General features: G+C 40.7%; 1 protein-coding gene across 5 annotated transcripts; it reads left to right on the plus strand.

Annotated features, from left to right (window-relative positions):
* The first annotated feature begins 1,827 nt into the window (after positions 1 to 1,827).
* LOC138064661 (nucleoredoxin-like protein 2) lies at positions 1,828 to 18,245 on the plus strand. 5 transcript variants are annotated; one of them, XM_068928293.1, is made up of 6 exons: positions 1,839 to 1,913; positions 2,065 to 2,473; positions 11,235 to 11,491; positions 12,174 to 12,268; positions 14,057 to 14,177; positions 17,632 to 18,245. In XM_068928293.1, exons 2-3 carry the CDS (start codon positions 2,172 to 2,174, stop codon positions 11,401 to 11,403), a joined length of 471 nt encoding a protein of 156 aa, XP_068784394.1. In that variant the 5' UTR covers positions 1,839 to 1,913; positions 2,065 to 2,171; the 3' UTR covers positions 11,404 to 11,491; positions 12,174 to 12,268; positions 14,057 to 14,177; positions 17,632 to 18,245. The 5 variants fall into 5 exon arrangements, with proteins under 5 accessions (XP_068784391.1, XP_068784394.1, XP_068784395.1 ...); XM_068928294.1 differs by having other exon boundaries at positions 14,061 to 14,177; XM_068928292.1 differs by having other exon boundaries at positions 12,174 to 14,177.
* Positions 18,246 to 19,995: the final 1,750 nt, after the last annotated feature.

Genomic DNA, 19,995 nt, shown 5'->3' on the forward strand with positions numbered 1-19,995 from the left:
TAAAAGATGATCTCTGTATGTCCTTGTCTCATCGTATGGTATAGTACCTGGATAATCAGCTTTCCAACCTGTAGATGTGGTATAGATGCATTTTCCTTAGTTCCAGTCTAATGTTCAGTATTTTTATCATGATATACACCTGGCACTAGTCTGTCTTTTCCAAATGTACAACTGATTGATAGATTTTTGAAGGACTACAGCTTAAAAAAAGGTAGGGGGGCGGGGAGGGGAGAGGGGGATATCAACTGAATATTCAAAGATTGCAATGCAGTTGGAGCCATAGTTGAAAAAAAATTCTTAAGTAGCCTCATAATTAGAACCTTGAAGTAGTATAAATAGCACTTGTTTTTGTGGGATATTGATACTTTCTCGTATTCTTCTTAAATCAGTTACTGTGTAATTTACAAAAATGAGACTATGTACCAAGTGTGGTTATCATCCCATCATTTCACTTTAATTAAAATTTAGAATCTCCTATAGCCAAATCTTGCTCCATTAATTTCCTTTATCCTGGTTGATTTAGAGAGAAAAAAGATTGCGTATGTGTAATATAAAGATATTTTTATTAATTTCTCAGTATCAGCTGGGGGTCAAAAGACATTATTCAAGCCAAACACACGGTAAACTCTCTGGAATAAAATGAGGCTTTCTCCTCTCCTTGGATAGAGAATAGCTAGCCTCTTACACAAGCAGATTCCAGTGGCATATGTCCAGCAAAAACTGCCAAAGCAGATCCCAGCCTTTGGATGATATCTTCATGAGAGAGAGGGTCAATTCTGTGAAAAGATAGAGATCTGATGCTAGTATGAGATAGACTGGACTGTTTAACTTACTAAACTTATCGAAAATACTGAACTTCTAATAAGTCTTGAAAGGTACTTTACTTTCTCAAAAAGGCAACTTTGCCTTTATGCATTTACAGAAAAATGAGGAAAATCAAACGTTCATCAAGCCTTGTTTTCAGTAATAGCCTATTAAGGCAATAATATATGCCTATGAGGAAAATGAATAGGATCATTTTTCCCTCCTGTGAAACAAGCAGCTTGATCCTAGGTAACCTAGAAAACACCACCCTGTACAAGTAGGCTCTTCCGGCAATCCTTTCCCAGCCAAATAGCTTACGTTCACAGCTCCCTGCCCCTGAACGTTTCATTGACCTTAATACTTCACTGTGCTTTAGATAATCACCTGATCGCCTGTATTTAGTACATCCAGACTGCGTGCCTGTGCATTAATCTTATTTGTTTGGTAAGGTTTAGCAGGATAAAATCTGCACGGAGAAGCTGTACTTCCAAAAACTCTTCTGAAAAACGCTATGTTTTTTTGGACTACGGTAGCAGCGTCTGCTTGCTGGAGGGGTAACACAGCTGTAGAGAAACGTTGCTCAGTGGGCGAGTCGGGCGGGCACGGGTGGGCGCTCTTTAGTTGTAACCCTACACGGTTAAAAATACCGGCCGCCTACGCTGCTGCGTGTGCCATACCCATGTGTTCGGCCCCAACAGCAGGGTTTCCTGCCTAAGAGAACCAGGACGGCCCGAGGGAGGAACGGGGCGGTCCGCTGAGCCGGGGGCCCGGCCGGCCGCAGCGGGCAGTGAGGTGAGGGCGGACCCCTCGGGCGTGTAGCGCTGCCGCCGCGATTCCAATTCGCCGACCGTTGTTGGGTCCGTTATCCCCCGGCCCGAGGACGCGAGCAGGGGGCGGGGCGCGGCCCCGCCCGCCCGCCCGCCCGCGGCGGCCAATTGGCGGGAGCTGCTGTCAGTCGAAGGGGGCGGGGCCGGCGGCGGCGGGTGGCTATAAAGGCCGGCGGCGGGGGCGGGGAGAGGGGCTGCGGGCGCCGCGCGGCCCCGGCGGGGAGGGGGAGCGTGGCGTGCGCGGGCATGCGGGAGCCGCGCGGAGCCGTTTCGTTGGGCGAGGTGAGCGGCGCGCTGCCGCCGGGGAGGCCCGGCCCGGCGGGCGCCCTCGCCGCGGTCCCGTGTTCGCCTTGCTGGGGGGCGAGATGGGAAGGGGGGCGCCGTGTGGCCTCGTAGTCGCGGTGCCACCCTTCCCCGTGCTGTGTCCCCTTAGGTAGCCGGCGGCGGGCAGCGGCCGGAGGAGCGAGCCGGGAAGGCCGGCGGCGGCGTAAGGGCAGCGGGAGGAGGAAGCGCCCTGCCCGGGTCGCCGGCGGGGCCAGCATGGTGGATGTGTTCAGCGGGCGGCTCCTCGTCGACAAGGCCGGCCGCAGCGTGGACCCCGAGGAGGCCCTGCAGAACAAGGTGGTGGGCTTGTACTTCTCGGCAGCCTGGTGCGCCCCGTGCCGCGACTTCACTCCCGTCCTCTGCGACTTCTACACCGAGCTGCTGGAGGAGAGCGAGCCGCCCGCCCCCTTCGAGGTCGTCTTCGTCTCGTCCGACCACAGCGCCGAGGAGATGGCGGGCTACATGCGCGCCATGCACGGCGACTGGCTGGCCCTGCCCTACCACGACCCCTACAAGCAGTGAGTACCGCCGGCCCCGGGCCTCCCTCGCAGGTGCTCGAGGCAGTAACAGCTAGAGAGAGCGTGTCCGGTTTCAACCGCTGTGCCCTCCCCCTCATCTTTGTTAGTATCCCTGTTTCTAAAGTATACATGAGAACAAAAAGTACTGGTGTCTTAATAAGGTAGCTCTAACTGTCAAGCCTCAGATACAGCATCTCCACAGGACTACCCCCTACCCTTCTGATCCAGTCTCTCTCTTCTCCTTGTACAGGAAGAAATTCGGGTTGCAGCGTCTTCTGTAATGTAAAATGCCAGTAACTGCTAATCCAGCATCTGAACAGTCTGGTTCTGCTTTCATCCTGCTCTCTAAAGAGTGGCTCTGTTACTAGCTGGCTCTCCCCTACTTCTAGGTAGGCTCTAGCTGAAATAAAACTAAACTTACTTTCCTCAAAATAGTATCTTGGCTTTAACATGTTACGTATGTAAAGAATGCAATGGATAAAGGACAGTTAGTTTTACATAATTGAGGCATTAAAAGATGTGTGTCAAGGAAGGTTCAATGAAGGACCTGAGTAATAACAAGGTGACATAGATAGTGAATCCAAAAAACACTAATGGGGAGTAAGGATCAAGTGATTGTGTTTTAGTCCAGAAGAAGTTATCATTAAGGATGTGCTGGGTTGTCTAATTTATTAATCCTCTGGAATAAAGGCAGAGGAAGGATTAGTAAAAGTTACAGCTGATGAACTTGGAGGAGAGCAGAGCAAGCTATGAAGAATTTCAGAGATGCTGGTAACCTAGGTGAGGAGGAAATGTAATAACAGGTGTCACAGTTTGGCTGTGACAAACCCAAATGGTAAAAGTTGGAGGGAGAAAGTCCTGTGCTTGTAGGTTTCCAAATAGGTGTTCATGAAGGCAGCTTCCTCAATTTGCTGCTGAGGTCAAAACAACAAAGAAAAGGGATGTTATCCTTTATCCTGTTGTTTGCACATGCTAATACCAAAAACTGTTACTGTAGGTCAAGGGATGCAGCATCTGCCTGAAGTACCGTCGGAAGTATGATTTACCTCATCTCAAGAAGGATAGAGCGGGATTACAGATACAAACTGTTTAGGGGCACTGAAATACCTGTAATTGGAGACTGAAAAGATGGGATTTTTTTTTACACTTTTTTAAACTTTGGGCTATATAGCAGAAGTAGAAGGTACAGATAGTCTATATCTTGTAAAGTAGGAACAGCAAGGTTTCATGCAGTGAAATAAGTGGTGAATTCAAAACTGGTAAAGAGAAACTTCCTTCCTTTCAGATAAAATGCACGTAGACAGTAGGGTTCACTGTTACAGATGTCATCAAAGTCAAGGGGTATGCATGGCTTTCAAACAAGGACTGGGTAACTAAAGTCAAGAAGAAGATTTGGAAGTCTTATGGTTACAGCTAACAAAAGACTCAATTCCCGTTTTTCTAGTAACTATGCTATTTCATTTAACACTAGATCCATACCTGTGTGCTACCCAGTATAGAGCTATCTAACTCCCTAACTGCTCATTCAACTCAGAGTAGGTTAACTAATGTTGTTTTGTCAGTGTACTTTGACTGCCTCAAGAGCAGACAACCTGAAGCTGTTTCATCCTTTGTCGGTTCTTTTGCGGGTGGTGCTACTGAGGATGCTGTGAGTTAATGTTAGGTCTGTCTTTTCAATGACAGCTTCCGCTAACTCAAAAGTAGATTAAAATAACAATGCTATTTTCTGTAGTTCTCCAGATGCTCCTCAGGTAGTGACTGTATTTGGCCACTACTAATGGGATTCAGACAGGTATTGCAACCAGCGAGCTGTTTGGCCTGGCCGCAGGAATGTGTTTACAGCTTCAACCTCTTGGGATTAGGGTTCTCTTTCTAACTGTGCTGTGACTTACCTCCATTCCACATGACTTGGGTATGGAGATAACTCTCTCTTCTATGGCAGTCCACAAAGTCCTTTAGAATCCTGCTAAGGAACACAGCCTGTCCTGTCATGTAGCTGTGATATTGTGGTGTTTGAAGGGGCTGATTAAAGAGCAAAGCGCGGAGGGGTGTAAAAAGTCAATGACTTTGAAGTTTTCTTAGATACCTAGATACAACAATAAAGGAGTTCCTAAGAAGCTTAACTTGAATTAATTGGTAGTTTGACTCCAGAGATACTGGTGAGTCATAGCAGGCATTAGACTAGACAGATGTGTTGGTTAAAACCAGATTATAATTCATGCTAGTTACTTTAATGCTCAACAAGAACATAATTGTAAAATCAGTCTGGCTATTTAGAACAGGATGTTTTTTAAAGTTAAATGAAGTTAACTTTAAATGAGTTTAAAGCTTAAACTTTAAAAGTTTCAATGAAGTTAAAATATGCTAGCTAATGACTTCAATGCTTAAGATGTATTTGCAGTGCAGTCTGAAGTTCCTTCTAGCGACAACAGAGCCAATTTTAAATTTGCCATCTATAATGCAATCTATACTTGGAAATCTGGAATGATTTTTGGGGTGAATTGTGTCAAGAAATAGTCCACAACATAGTGGACTAAGTGTACTAAGTGTAATGCTTTGCATGTACCTGCAGAGAAGCAAAAATCTGAATTCAGAGCTTGATCTCAGGGCTCTTCACTAACAGTCCAGTAATCCTGAGTATTTTCCTGAGGTGCAGCTGCACCTTTACTACTTCATATAGTCTGTAGTATGAGTAACAAGAAATAAAGGTCCTGATGACTTGACTGCTTTCAACTTAAATGTTGATTTTGATGCTGGAGGCATGGGCTTTTGATCCTTGCAGGGGGGGGGAATGGAGACAATCCAGAAGGAAGTGAACAACAGGGAAAAGGAAGGGGCTAGCGGAGAGGAGTAGGAAGGCACATGTTAACAACCAATTTTAGCAAATGAGGATCCGTGTTTTTACTGAGGTCCACAGCTGTGCTGTTTATACGAAGCCCTGCTGAAATCAGTCATTCTTTCTGTGGGCTGTGCATGGCACGCTAGTAGTTCTTGCAGGCTGCCAGATAGGCAGGTGTGTTCTGGATTTGTGTTCTGTCCACCTCAATGAAAATCAGAATCCCAGAAGATTACTGAAAAAGGAAAATAAAAAGGGCCTGCTTAAGCTTTGATTCAGAAGCTTTAGGTGTGAGGGTGAATTGGTACCTACAGAGTTGAGAGAGAGGCTAAGAGGAAGGTAGAAGGAAGAAGGTGAAGATATCTGAGCAGTTCAGAACTATAGCCTCAACAGTTCCCTTTCAACTGTTATCTGGAAATCTCAACAGACATCTTAAAATTAAGCCCCATTCTTAGTCACATAAACAAGCATAAACCCCCTAACATTTAACAATGCAAACAGTTCACTGCTAAAACAAGGTGTAATGTGGAGCTGTGTGTTACGGTGTAATGTGGAGCTGTGTGTTACGGTGTAATGTGGAGCTGTGTGTTACGGTGTAATGTGGAGCTGTGTGTTACGGTGTAATGTGGAGCTGTGTGTTACGGTGTAATGTGGAGCTGTGTGTTACGGTGTAATGTGGAGCTGTGTGTTACGGTGTAATCTGCTAGAAGCAGATTAGCAAGGCTTCTGACACTTAGAGATAAAGGTCCTTTGAGCTAGAGCCTTATGCTCTCCTTTTGAATGTAAGTTTATCACTTTGTCATATATTACAAAAGTATATCACCTTTGGTTTCCTCTGTTTTACTTTTTGGTTTCCTTTGTGTGTACTAACTATGTATTTTTTTGAAGGAGCAGGGAGTAAGAAATGACTTAAGCTTTCTTTGCTCTTTGAATTAAAATATGAGCTCATGTTTCATTCTAGTTCTGTCTAATAAGTGTGTGAAGGCCTTGACAGAATGGGTGAAATATAAGACTGTTCAAAGACAGGTGAATAAAAACATTGTACACAACAAAACTAGCTATTAACAATGAAGCGTCACTGTCAGGAATCTCTGTCCAATATACAAAAATGCTTAAATTCCCCCTTTGTCTGCTGCTTCATAGCTTATGACTTGGTACTTGTGCCATAAGTTTGTCATGAGGCAAAATGCTAAGCGTGGCATTTCGTTCAGAAAAGCCTTTTTATATTTTTTAGAGTGGCTGCTTAACCTTACCATTTAAACATGCGAAAATAGTCAGTGAAAGCTGTTAAGTTCCAATATTGTCAAAATGTTATCACATTATCCTAGCATACAATATTTATGGTTAGTACCATATTTGGAATGGAAATGGTGTGTTACGTGGTCTATATATCAAAAACCTTCTTGCATATAAGTCTTAAACCCTCTTATACAGCTAGTCAGCTAGTAGCATAAAAACTTTGCCCTCAAAACCTTCATCTAGGCTTCTCAGAATCAAAGACCTAACAATTACAATGACTTTTTCCAATTTGTCTGAATAATCTTAGCTTAGATTTTTGTATTTCATATATAAATAAAAGATTGCCCTCTCACATTCTAACCCTCTGTACGGCCAAGGACTGATCTCTAACAGTATTTAGCTAAAACATTCTGTGTCTGCACTGATGTTGCTAGTTCAGTGTCCCCCAGCTTTCTTTTATACAGTTTTCTCTTCTGCTTTCTCTGTTTGGGCCTTAGACTTCTCCATTCGGGAAGATGCTGAAGGTACCTTTAATGCTTAACTGGAAGTATCTAGGTAACTGATTTTAAAAATGTCATTACTTATATCACTTTATTTTACTGAAAGAATTGAGTTTGCTTTTGTGGCATGTGATATTTCTATTTATGGCTAGTGATTTCATAAATTGCTGCTGGAGTTAGCCCATCTAATATATGGTACATACGTTGTCTGTGCAGGTGAGTCATAGCATCTGAGATCCCTACAGGAGAGGGTGAACTTAGTAGGTTTTAAAAAGCTGTTTTTGCAAGCACCTGCACATGCATGCATGGTGATCAAGAAGTGTTCTCTGCAGATCTGTTCGGGTACACATTTTGATTGCTCAGATTTTGCCTGCATTTGTGTGCATACTTCAGTCTGGGTGCAAGCTACCTTCAGTCCAGAAGCTGTGTATATACATGGTGCTGTGGTGGAGTGGATAAGCTGTATAAGCATTTCCTTAGGAATGGAAATTGTTAGTTCCTGCCAGTCTCTATGGCAAATTACCTTTAGTTTCCTGCTGTTCTTGTCTGTCTGTTACAGCTGTGTCAGACACCTCAGGCTATTTCTGTTGTCCACTGGACCAATAAAATGCATCTTCCACCCATCTTGTTTATGGTGCCAGTGGTACAAGATAGCAAACTTTACTTAGTTTCTACATGGATTTTCTTTAGAATGATTTTTTTGCTCCTATTTTTGCAGAACTTCAGACAGTCTTGTGGGGATTCTTTGCTTATTTTCATTTTGGAGTTCTCTGGTAAGCAAGCAAGCCTGTTGCTAGGCTACACTATATAGTTTCTTTTGAAATATTTTGTGGTGTTGCTCTATCAGCTTACTGACACGTTTTGGTATCCTTCACCTGTTGTGTTTTTTTCTTTCCTTTTGTATCTTTCTGTAAGAGAAGATCTGTTTTGGGAATATTTCCCCTGGTCTATACTTCACTTAAGTTTTACCTCTTGTGTTTTTTTAACACTCATATTGAGCTTTATTTAGTTCTAAAGATGTGATGTTTTAACTCCTCCTGTTTTCAAGGAGAACATAGAATAGCTGTGCACGTACCAATTTCTGATATTTTTCCACAATGGCTATGAATATTTTTTCTAGTTAATCAAAACTGTATGGTACTTGGGCCCTATACAGCAGAAGTTCTTGCATGTAGCTATGGTGCTCAGGCATGCCATTTCTATTTAGCGTTTACATTTTTTTTGAGAATATCCCTCATATTTTGGAGGATGGCGCTCCCCTTATTGTGGTGTTTCTCTTCTGAGTCTTCTAAAGGTGCTTGATTTCTGCTTGTTTTGATGTAAGCCAGTGTAAGGTCGTTTTTCATGATGGACTACATCTCTTGAGAGAGTACTTTAAGTGAACTGCAATATGTCAGCCACACTTCTTTCTGATACCTCTTCTGAAAGACAAGACATCTTCCTCTATGAGGATGGCACTCTTTGTAGGATTCCTTGATAGGCTGCACTACTTGCAGCTGAGGAATGGATTTTTTGTTCTTCAGTTTTGCTGTTAGATATTAGGATGTCTGTGACAGTAGCTTTCACTCCTACCACTAAATTTCTGGACTATCTCTTGTGAAGATGATATGCTGGAAGATATTCTCTTGAATGTTACCTTCCAAATGAACATTACAAATTCATTTTAATTCACTGGTCTCTGATTTGAACATCTAGTTCAATGAATCCACATGTGGAGGATGACCTAGGAATATACCTTGTGATAGGCATACAGTAGTGTTGCTGTGTTGTCCCTTAGCTTGAAAAGGGGTGGGGAAATACCCTAGGGCAGTTCTGACTCTTGTGATCAACATTCTAAACTGACTTTTCTACCTGTTTCTTCATATCCAACACATGATTTCCTTTCTTTGGTATTAGTGAAAATTAATATTTTTGCTATTGCCATACATTTGGAAGGAGCTTAACTTTTTTTGTGAAGTCCTGAAAGGCAGACTTCAGGCATTCCTCCTCTGCTTTTCTTTCTGATTTGGAGTGGGAGTGCTGTGAACTGGTTCTGGAGTTCCAGGAAACACCTGGGGCTCTTCCTGTTGAGGAGCACTCTGAACCGAGAACTCTGCTCTTTATTTGGCGTCAGAGCTTTGTGCTGTGATGGCAGTAAACTCAAGACTTCTTAAGCCATAGCGGAAGAAATTTAAAGTTCTTGCCAGTAGGTGGTTGTCAATGCTCATGGTTTTTTGAGTCTTAGTCACAATATTGATTTTGCTGGCTTGCTTGTTTCCTAAATCTTACTTTGTCACCTACATGGTAAATTACTATTTTCAAGTAGACAAAACTTATGCTTTGCGTATCCCATCCACAGCACTCTAAGTGAATTTCTTGTGTGGAAGACTTTCTGGTTTTCTTTCTCAATAAAGATACTTATTTGTGCTCCACTTTCAGTTCAGAATTCTATGCCTGTTTATTCAGGATCTATGAAAATAGATGTAGATGCCATATTCTTTCCTCCTTTTTATTTTGTTTGCTCATTACAGGACAAAATCTGTCATCGTTGTTAAACTGTTTTCCTTGGAAAAGTTTTTTCTCTTGTACTTTTCAGTTGAGCATGACACAGGCAACAAATGGTTTGCTATGTGGTGTTCCATGATATCTTTTCTGTTGCTGCGTAGTCCTTTTGTTTGCCTGCTGCTCCTCTCTTTCAACTCATGTATGTAAACAATGAATTCTGTTTTACTACTTCATGTGGCTGATAGCCTGCCATTGGTGTACTTTCTTCTCTGTGGCGTGTAATGAGTAGTCCGGCCTTCTAATTTATCGTGTGCCAGTATCAGCAAGTGTTTTTGTTTCTCTTTGGATCTTTTGTTTGCACTGGGTTTTTTCTCCTCTAATGTTAATTTTACTTCCAGTATTAACATTCCATATGTTAATTTCCATATATCATTAATTTGACCTGATTTAATTCCTGCCTTTCAGTATGAGAAATCTTTCCCGATTAATTTTTCCTAGGTTCCCTCCTCATCAGTTTTTGAACAGATCCTGATTTCTTTCATGGAACACTGCTGTTTGTATAGCTTTTAAATGTTTTTAACTAGTTTCTCAAAAAACAATAGATTGCAAATAGCTCAGACTTAAAGACTATCTGGATTTTTCTATCTCCTGACATAGAGAAATGAGCACTAGAAATGTTTGTGTCTGGAGGAGGAGGAATTGAAATTTTTTCCTGGATACTTTAGATGTTTGCTCCTAATTCTAAATCTTTGTGGTTCTTTTTCCAAATCTTTGTATTGCTTAGGCTTTCTATAGGAAAAAAAAATTTATCTCACTCAAGGAATTTAAGGTGTTTCTATAATTATAACCTCTTCTGCTTACAATAGAGAATTATATGCCATGCTTTAATGAGGATTTCAAAAAATGGCTATGTGGAATTGGCCACACTTAAACCAGCTTTAGATATTTTCCCTCAGAGTTATTTAAGTGAGATCCTTCTCCTTTGTTGCCTCCCTATCCAGTAGAAGGGACCTGAAGGCATCCAGTTCTTGCCAGTAAACACAAGGTGGGAGTGAGTGTTGCCCTTCTGTTACATGAGCCTCTTCATAGACCCCAAGAGTCAGTCTCCCCTCCTGTGGAAACTACAGACTGCAGCGAGGAGCAGTTGCAGGAAGGCTGCTGCGACTGCAGCGAGGAGCAGTTGCAGGAAGGCTGCTGCGACTGCAGCGAGGAGCAGTTGCAGGAAGGCTGCTGCGACTGCAGCGAGGAGCAGTTGCAGGAAGGCTGCTGCGACTGCAGCGAGGAGCAGTTGCAGGAAGGCTGCTGCGACTGCAGCGAGGAGCAGTTGCAGGAAGGCTGCTGCGACTGCAGCGAGGAGCAGTTGCAGGAAGGCTGCTGCGACTGCAGCGAGGAGCAGTTGCAGGAAGGCTGCTGCGACTGCAGCGAGGAGCAGTTGCAGGAAGGCTGCTGCGACTCTCATTGCTCCCTGAGCTGCTTAAGTTGCACTGTGTAAACTTCTGGTTACAGGAAGGAAGCTGGGCAACTGCTATTGCAGCCTCATCCATCCCCCTGTGTTGACCAGTTCTGTGCTCCAAGCTCTCGGGAAGCCCAGACACCCATCACTTCTGCTCTCCCATGCATACTGACCAGAATTTACTTCATGAGAGGCTAAAAGGTTTCCTAAGATGCTCCCTAATGGTGTATTTTATTTTTTCTCCCCCAGTGATCTGAAGAAGAAATACAACATAACAGCCATTCCTAAACTGGTGATTGTGAAACAAACCGGAGAAGTCATTACTGACAAAGGAAGAAAACAAATCAGAGACAAAGGGCTATCCTGTTTCCGAAACTGGCTTGAGGGTGCAGATATCTTTCAGAATTTTTCTAGCTAAACAAAACTTTGCAGATAGAAGCAAGACAAGGCATCATGGAAAATTTTGTAGGGCTCTTGAGAGTGTTGCCTTGTTCAAAACAAAACTGGTAAGGCTGTGTTATTTGTCTTTACTTGTAAACAAATTTTGTTCCAGTTCAACTTGAAGATTAGATATTCCAGTAAGTCAGAAAAAGAAATAATTACTGTATTATTTGTATTGTTTTATTATGTTCAGTATGAACCAAAGCATTTCTGATAATACTGGAGGAAAACCTTTTTTAGACAATAACAGTGGAGCTCTGAAATCTATGCAAATATCTGATTTTTGCAGATCTGTACAGTTAAAACTATGTATACATACAAACCTATTTTTCTTTATCACAATTTTTCTGGTGATTAGCACATTTAATCAAGAAAAATAAATTATTTGCTTTAAATGTTTATGAAGTATGTGTTTAATGTCTGTCTTCTGCCTGCCTTCATCTAGACTGAAAATGGCATGATTTTTAAATGGGTCATGTTAGTTGAATTGTCAGTACTGAATAAATACTACTTTGTTTTTGTTTTGGTTTATGTGGAGTTCTGAGTATGGTTCTGTAAGGGGAGTTGTTATATCCCAAGTTAATGTCGAGTCAAAGAATATCAGCATGTAAGAGGAGAAAGTATGTTCCATCTTGTCCCTTTGCCAAAGTATGTGGGAACAGAAATATCACAAAATACCGTCTATCTGAGATGAATGGGCATGATGATGCAACTAAATTAGTCTAATTTGAGCACTTCCTCCCCCAGTTGTTGTATCCAGATTTGACAGCCAGTGTTCATGATGGAGGGCCCAGGCCAAACATTCATGCAGTTGGTGGGCTAAGAAGAAAAGGGGGTTTATGGTGAGTCATTAGCCTCCTGAGTTCTTGGCTGGGAGGCAGACGTTCATCATGGGGATTTCTTTACCAGGATGCTGATTGTTTGTTTTCTTTTTATCCTTACTCTGGGGTCTGTTCATCATTGTATTAGCAATTTGCTCATGAGGTCTGCTTACTTGTTGTTTATTCATTGGTTTGCACTTCCATGTTATGTGACTTAATCTATATAATATGCTTTACATATATTGGAAGTTTTTGTTATCCCTAAGACTAGTTTTACTCAGCTCCCAGGGTCTGATCTTAGACAGAATATATGTACATTCCAGTGCATTCATTTTCAACTCTGAACATGAAGAAACTATTGTATAGAAAGAATGGCCTGAGATGAGTGTGTGGATAACTTTAACACAACTGGATTATTAAGTGGTACTCTTTTTTAAGGGAAAAATTTTCCCCCGATGTGTGTCTGGGGAATAGAAATATATAAGAGGTCATGTACTCCTCTAAAACAAGCAAAAAACCAAGTAAACTGAATTGAAAATGGACAGTATTAGATCTCTGAAATGATCAGCAGAGTTGCAAGTTAGTGTCTCATAGCTGTTCTTAAAATTAAATTTGGGGATACTGCAGACAACTTTTAATTTTCATTGTCTAACTGTATAAACAGTTCTCTAGGTGCACCTCTTAACAAATACTAAGCTCCCTAGTGAATTTTCTGTGGAAGTGATATGCAGGCACCGCTTGTTCTTCTGGGATCAGCTGATGGCAAATGTTTTTCAAACAACAGCTCAACTGTAAGATGAGAAAAGAATAGTAAAGTGCTTCCAAAAGATTATACAAATAAAGTTACCTGAATGCAGAATACTTCACATTAGGTCTCAGTAGGCACTTCCACCAATACTAGATGTCAGGCATTCTTTAAGCTAAGATAGGCTGGTTGTGTGTAAATGGAAGAACTTGGTATTTTAAATCTGAAATGGAGTTAGATCCTTCAATAGGTTAAAACACACCGATTCAATAACACAGGTTCAAATTAAGCCAGGACTTTTGTAATGATGAAGTAAAGCTATATATTATACAGAGTATCTGTTTTAACTCCTGCCTAGGGCTCTTATTTTTGCATGTCAGTGTTTGGAATCTCAAAATACTTATTTTCCTTGCGAGTGCTAAATTAATGCCTATTTGACATACAGGAGGTATAGAGTAGTAAAAAATATTTGCTTGTTAGTAACACCTTGTGCATGTGAAGTTGGAGGAGCAGATCTCAATGGGGCAACGGTAGAAGTAAGGTTTGTTAGTTCTTTGAACCAGTGTCTACTGGGAACCAGACTTATTTACATATTAATACTTGAATTCATGGAATTATTGGCCCTTTAACTTCCTTAAAGCCAAAGTGTTAAATATGCCTTATTCTCTAGCAGCTTTCTACCATCTCTTCCTTCTATTACAGTTACCTTGAAATATTAGTGGGGACCTAGCCCTTTTCCATGGGGGAAGAGCAGGGAAAGAACATTTTTCCTATGTAACAATAGATGGTAGCATAGTGGCTTTGATAGTTGGTTTTTGGTTAATTCCTTTGTAAGTGTTAAGAATCTAACCTTAAGAGGAACAATATCTGTTCTTACTCCATTGGGTAAGATACTGCCCATTATTAGCAAATGACTTACGGAACAATGTATCTTAAGATGGCTTAAGAACCTACAGTGTTGAGCTATTATAGGTTCATAGGAAAGTATTTTGCTAAGAGAAATGGTAGGGATTATCTGTTCGTGTTTTGAATTGATTCATAGTGTGTTTTTTGGTTTTTTTGAGGAAGATGACTAGCTTTTATGTTCAGATGAACGCTGCAGGCTCTCCTGTGACCCCTGAGCATATTGTTTGGGAAGAGACAAAGTATGGTGGCAGACTTGCGGTGATACTGCTTATTTCATTAGTAAGTGAACCCAACATCTTTTCCTGGTATATTCAGCTCATTTTTTATTTCTGTAATCCCCCTTCATGTATTGCACTGCTCCCTACTAAGTGTTCTTTCTTCTTCCTGAAGAGCTACTGTTGTGAAACTTCAATAGTTCTGTTCCCATTCAATATTTTCAAATAAGTAATATGCTTATAATAGTAGAATTTTTAAGGGCAAGATTGCTTAGCGGTAATAAATTTTAAAAGGCAAAATGGTGCTATATGCTTAAGATGCAAAATTTTGAGCATAATTCATTTCGTTACAGGTATCTAAAACACAAACCCCGAAGTATGTTCTCTCTTAAAGTTGTAGACCTGGATTCATTTTTAATTCTTCTGGGTTTTGATCCTTTCTCAGCTAGGGTCACAACGAGTCTTTCAGCATTAATCACCAAAGCTATCTCCCTACTGAATAATGATCCTTTACCATAGGAATATTTCTCTGTTGCAGATGCCAAACTCTTTGCTTCCTCTGGGGTATAATTTGTGTATATCTGTCTTCTAATTAGCAAGTCAACTGTGCTGCACAAGAATTCCTATTTCTGACCCACTTTTTTCTTGCAGTGTCATTATTGCAAATAAAGTTGTTAATTATGTCAGACATTGATTTTTTTTTTTAAAAACAAATAGGTATAAAATGCTATTGTCTATGGACAGTTGTCTATACAGAGACCTTCAAGACAGAAACTGAAGGAGTTAGAATGACTGGATTTTTAGGCCAGTCTAAATCTGACATCACTTCACTGCAAAGGATGTGCTTGGATTCCACTGCCCGTATGTGGTTTGTCTCTCTTGCCCTACTGCTGGCTGGCCTGTGGAAGAACACAAACCAGACACTTTCTCAGCTGGTCTAAAACCTGCATTTAGTCAGAAGTAGTGGCATATGTTGTGCCTTCCTGAAGACAACGGATCACTACTTTCTTTATGATCCCCAGCTAAAGGCTAAGTGTGCCCATGAATAAAGTTCATGGATATTCTAAGAATTGGCCATTATCAATCTAGGGATAAAATAGCAATAGTGTACCAGATGGAAAAGGCCAAGTTCAATTTTTTGTGCATTATGGGGTAAAAAGCAGATAATTGATCTAGTTACAGTTTCAGATCATGCTTAATTGTCCTAAAATCAAATATTGTTTAGCTGTTAACACAATAGTCTAGTTAGTCTGTCATTGGATCTAGCCAGTAAAACCTTCAGCAGCCTGAATGGGCTTGCTCTGAAAAAAAACCAAAAATTTGTTGCAAAGGGTGCATTAATACTACCATATAAATTTGACTAAAGTTAGTTTCCTTTGAGATTTTATGTCCAAGGTGAGGTTCGCATGTTCTGAGTAAGCATGAGAAGTTTTTTGGTTCTGAGAGATGATACTTTACCTAGAGCTGCAATATGTCTGCTGCTTTGTCCTTGCTGTATGTCCTTTTTTTTTGCCAATAGAGAGAATTCCTGTGGTTCATAGTTACATCTTCTATTCCTCTAGATCTAGGTTTTGGAATCGAATGTCAAAAATCATTACTTATGTGAGTGAGGTCAGTTACCTTGGGTACTTAATACAATGTCCATTTCCAATTCACACCATGTCACCTGTGTAAAATGTAAATTGTGGCTGTTCCTTTTACCGAGCACAGTTGTATAATGTACATTAAATAGTATAGAACAGCTCAGTTACATATGCATTCTGTGTAGTTCAATAAGATATGGAATGCATTAAAAACACTAAAGACCAAGCCAGTAAACTTTGTCCTATTTTTCTTCTAGTTTCTACAGGGTTATGTCACACAAAGTTAATAGCATTACTTAGAGATGATGTCCCAGAAACATTAAAATAGATGCATGTGTGTTACAATTTTTGGATGACTTGCCGTGAAAGAATTTTCAAGCTCACATTTTAGTCTTTGGGTCTGTTATCTAGAAGACTCCTTGGAGAGCTCTGGGAAGAAAACTATACCTATTATGCTAGGATGTGATAGGAGCATGAGATATACCTAGGCAGAAAACAGTGATGTTTATCAAAAATCTTAGGCTTCCTCTGGGAGTAGAAAATATAAATTAACAATTGTTTAATCATAAGCTAAAAAGTGTATAATTATGCGGTTTTATCTGTAGGACAAAGATCTAAAGTGGGTAGTGCCCCTTTGGAAGTTTCTTCAAATGCTATAATGATTTCTTGCATATGCATTTTCAATACAAGTTTAATCTTTCATTTAGCATTTAGTTGACAGTAAATACAAGAAGAAATAATAGTAACTTTGTGCAACTACAGGAAAGAGTAGACTGCGAAGAAGTAACCTTTTGAAAAAAGGTACAGTTGATAACATATATAACAGCCTTTTGCTTTCCATGCCATTTCCAACCTGTGCACAAGCTGACTTTGCTTTTCGTGTGATTGAGTTATTTGTGAAGACCAGGTACTGAGAAGAGTCACCTCTAGCACTTTCATGTCCTATGCCTATGCAGTATTAACAAATAGGCAACCCTAAATTCTCTTCTGTCAGTTCCGATGAACATGGACAAATACATGAGCCAATCTGTAATAGAGATGGATTTAAACCTTCTACCTTCTCCGTTTTGTTTAAATCTCCCTAAATCAGGTTCAATGCAATTCTTGACTCTGATGTTAAGAAATGCTGTCAATACGAACTGCAGAAGTTACTAAGGGGAATGCTGTTTCTATCCAACAGATCTGAATTTGAGCACAGCAGTACACTCCTGGGTAAATAAGTTGATATAATTTAGCACAGGAGTGTTCTCAGGCTCCTGTAACGCTGGGAATCTAGATGTGAGCCCTGACAATTCAATTAGATAAACAAGACTGCACAGGCAGGTTTTGAATAGATAAAAATGTTGCCTGAGAAGTCTTTTACGTTATGCTCATAATGTAACTGTGCCTGCTGTGATTTATAAGCAGTTGATAAATGAATAGCTTCTTAGAATGGTAAACAACTGTTTTGCCTAGGCAGTAGCTGAACCTCCCTTCCCCTTCACATACTAATAATTCTAAGTGTGCACGCCAGACATCGAAGAAAACATTTTTTTGGAGATGAGTGTTTTTCTGGGTATGGTATGAGTGCACAATTCCAGTTCCTGAACGGTTTCTAATATTACTACACTTAGAACAAATTGTTTTTCAAGGAGATGATTTTAAGGAAGTAGGTGTAACTTTGCCTCAGAATGAGGCTTTTGAGTGAGATTTTTTTTTGGTAGTATTTCTAGTTTGGCTTTGAGATTCGCTCACGTGTCTAACAGGACTGGTTGAGATCCAAGCTTTCCTTGACAAGAAGTTGAGCCTGCTTAGACATAAACAAGAACATTTTAAAGTCATGTTTCATATATGCAGCTATCTACTGGTTATGTTTACCTCTTACTTTGAGATTAAAAACAATTTTCTGAGCCTCAAAACAATACTTTACAGCCCCTAATCTCTTTCATTTTGCAGGTAACTCCCAGTTTCTCCCTGTGTAGTGTGTAATAACAGGAAGAGTGCTCTCTCTGAAGACTGAGATGGTTTGAAAGGTGCTTCTAGAGCTGCCAAGTATGCTGATGCACTGCCAACGCCTGCTTGTTTTGACCCAATATAGTAATTGTACTCTAGAAGCATGCATCTGTTTCATTGTTGGTTACGCCAAAGCAAAACTCAATGATATATGTCTGAGTAACTTTTCCTACAACCTTCTGAAGTTACTATCACATGTAGTCTTTTATGGTGGAGAGAACAAAGCCTGAAAGTGTAAGCAAAGTGAATGAGTTGAGATCTTGATTGTATTTTTGTGCCCCAGTCCTGACTTTCTTGTAAGCACTGAAATGTGTGCGCGTTGCTCCCTGGTTCCATGTTCAGTGCTGCAGCTAGTCCCTGGTTATAAAAAGTGCTGCTAATACCCTTAATTAACACTTATGGCCAGCATAGTATTGGCATAGTATCTCAAATTAGACTTGAAGTTGATATTTTGCCACGCTCTTCCAAGAGAACAGTTTCTTTCAAACCAGATACCACTTCAGAAATCTAAATGATTATATATTTAAGGTCGCACAAGAATTTGAGTTGTGTGTGTGGAGGGTTTTACTGCATGTGGTGTTAAAAAGAGATTATCAAAGCAGAGGTATCCCACATATGGAAAAAGGAAAGACAACACCAGTGTGTAAGCAGCATTGTGTTCTGTTGCACTTTAACTTTGGAATAGCCTGAAAATTATTGGCTGGATGAACTCAAATTTGTGAATCCTAGTAGAATGTTCCTTACTCACAAATTGAGCCACAGTTTGTAATCTCATTAGCAGCTTTGTTTTGAAAAGAGTAGACACACTTGTCCTTTGAGAGAAGACTATCAGTTTGAGATATTTATTTTCAATCCTATCCTAGAACATTGCTTATCTAATCATCGTATGCCAAAGCACAATATATGAGCTCGGAGGACACCAGAAGCTATGTTAAAAGCATTTGCTCTCTTGGAGCTTAAAGGAAAGCTATGATAGTCAAGTGCATTCTGGATATGTGATAGTATATTCCTAGCTGTACTTGGTGACAAATAACTCGTTGCTATGCTCCACTCTAATTCAGCATGTGCATAATCCACTAATGCAGAGGTTCCTGAAGTATTTATGTGGCTTTCAGAAGGGTGGTTTAGTTGTCATATTGGATAGAACCAGCGCAATTACTGAGGCTGTGAGGCTCTCTTCCACTTGCAATAATAAGGGAGCGGGTGTTTAAGAGTTAAGCAGGCTGAAAAGACACAAAGCCAGCAGATACTGCTCCTGGCTGGAATGCAGAGCAAAAGGGGGATTGTGTATTAGTCTAGGTTTGCTGGCTGCCAGTTGCCTTCAGGCTGATACCTGTTGTTGTAGGTCCCAAGGCCAAGCCATAGCTCAAACTATACAGCAAGGGGGAAGAAAGAGTTGGCTCTACTCCCTCTGTGTTCCCTGGGCTTTCTGTGTGGCAAGAGCAAAGCTGAGATCCAGGCGTGAGAGCTGAACCTGAATCCCTCTCCAAGGGTACCTTGGAAAGCATTTCTAGTTAGTATCGGTTACCCAGGATGAGACAATAGGTAACAATACAATTTAGCAAAAAATAAGTGGGGGGAAAAAAAAGGGAAACAATAAACTGGATTATCTTATTCATGCTGATTTAGTGGTATATTCCTGATTCCATTCTTAGTAGGTTTGATCAGCAAGTTTGATCAGCAAACCGCCCCTCTTACTAGTTTTATTACTTTTACATCACATTGAGAAGCTCTATATCTTCCATTTCATCTTGAAAAATGAAACTGTTACTTAAAAATCTATTTTACTGAAAAAGAGGCATCAAAGATTTTTCAAGCCGTTAACCTCAGACTACCCCCTGGACCAGAATGAGCCTCAGAGGCTAAGTCTGTCTTTGTAAACAATGTGATTGTGAGAGGAAGGAGAATATGGACTCTCAGAACTTGCACCTTATTATGGCCTTCTGAGATTTTAAAAGGCAATAAAGCTATGTCACTAGATTTTCAGCAACTTTGAAGCACAGATCTTATTTCATTCTGGGCAATTGCTCATGGTGGGGGGGGGGGGGAAGGGGGGACACTTTTCCCAGAAATGTTGCATTTCATTCCATGAAAAGTTTCATGAAGCTCCAAACTTCTTTGATTCTCCTAAATCTGTTGTCAAATTGCTGCAATAAAATTGCTCATCAATCTTTCACTTCTGTCTCTGGATGATAAATAATTAAGCCATTTCACTGACCAGGTGTGTTGCAAGGTAACTGTCTGATCCCAGTGTGAGTACTTTGGTTTCTCAGCCTACTAGTTTATCATAGCAGGAAATCTGTTGCT

The sequence above is a fragment of the Struthio camelus genome, chromosome Z (genome assembly GCF_040807025.1).
Source record: "Struthio camelus isolate bStrCam1 chromosome Z, bStrCam1.hap1, whole genome shotgun sequence".
In the NCBI taxonomy this organism is placed as follows: Eukaryota; Metazoa; Chordata; class Aves; order Struthioniformes; family Struthionidae; genus Struthio; species Struthio camelus.

Excerpts from the sequence above, each read along its gene's own strand:
- LOC138064661 (XM_068928290.1), top strand. The coding sequence starts at position 2,172 with ATGGTGGATGTGTTCAGCGGGCGGCTCCTCGTCGACAAGGCCGGCCGC. Across the intron at positions 2,474-11,234 it reads TACCACGACCCCTACAAGCA|TGATCTGAAGAAGAAATACA; the intron begins GTGAGTACCGCC and ends TTTCTCCCCCAG.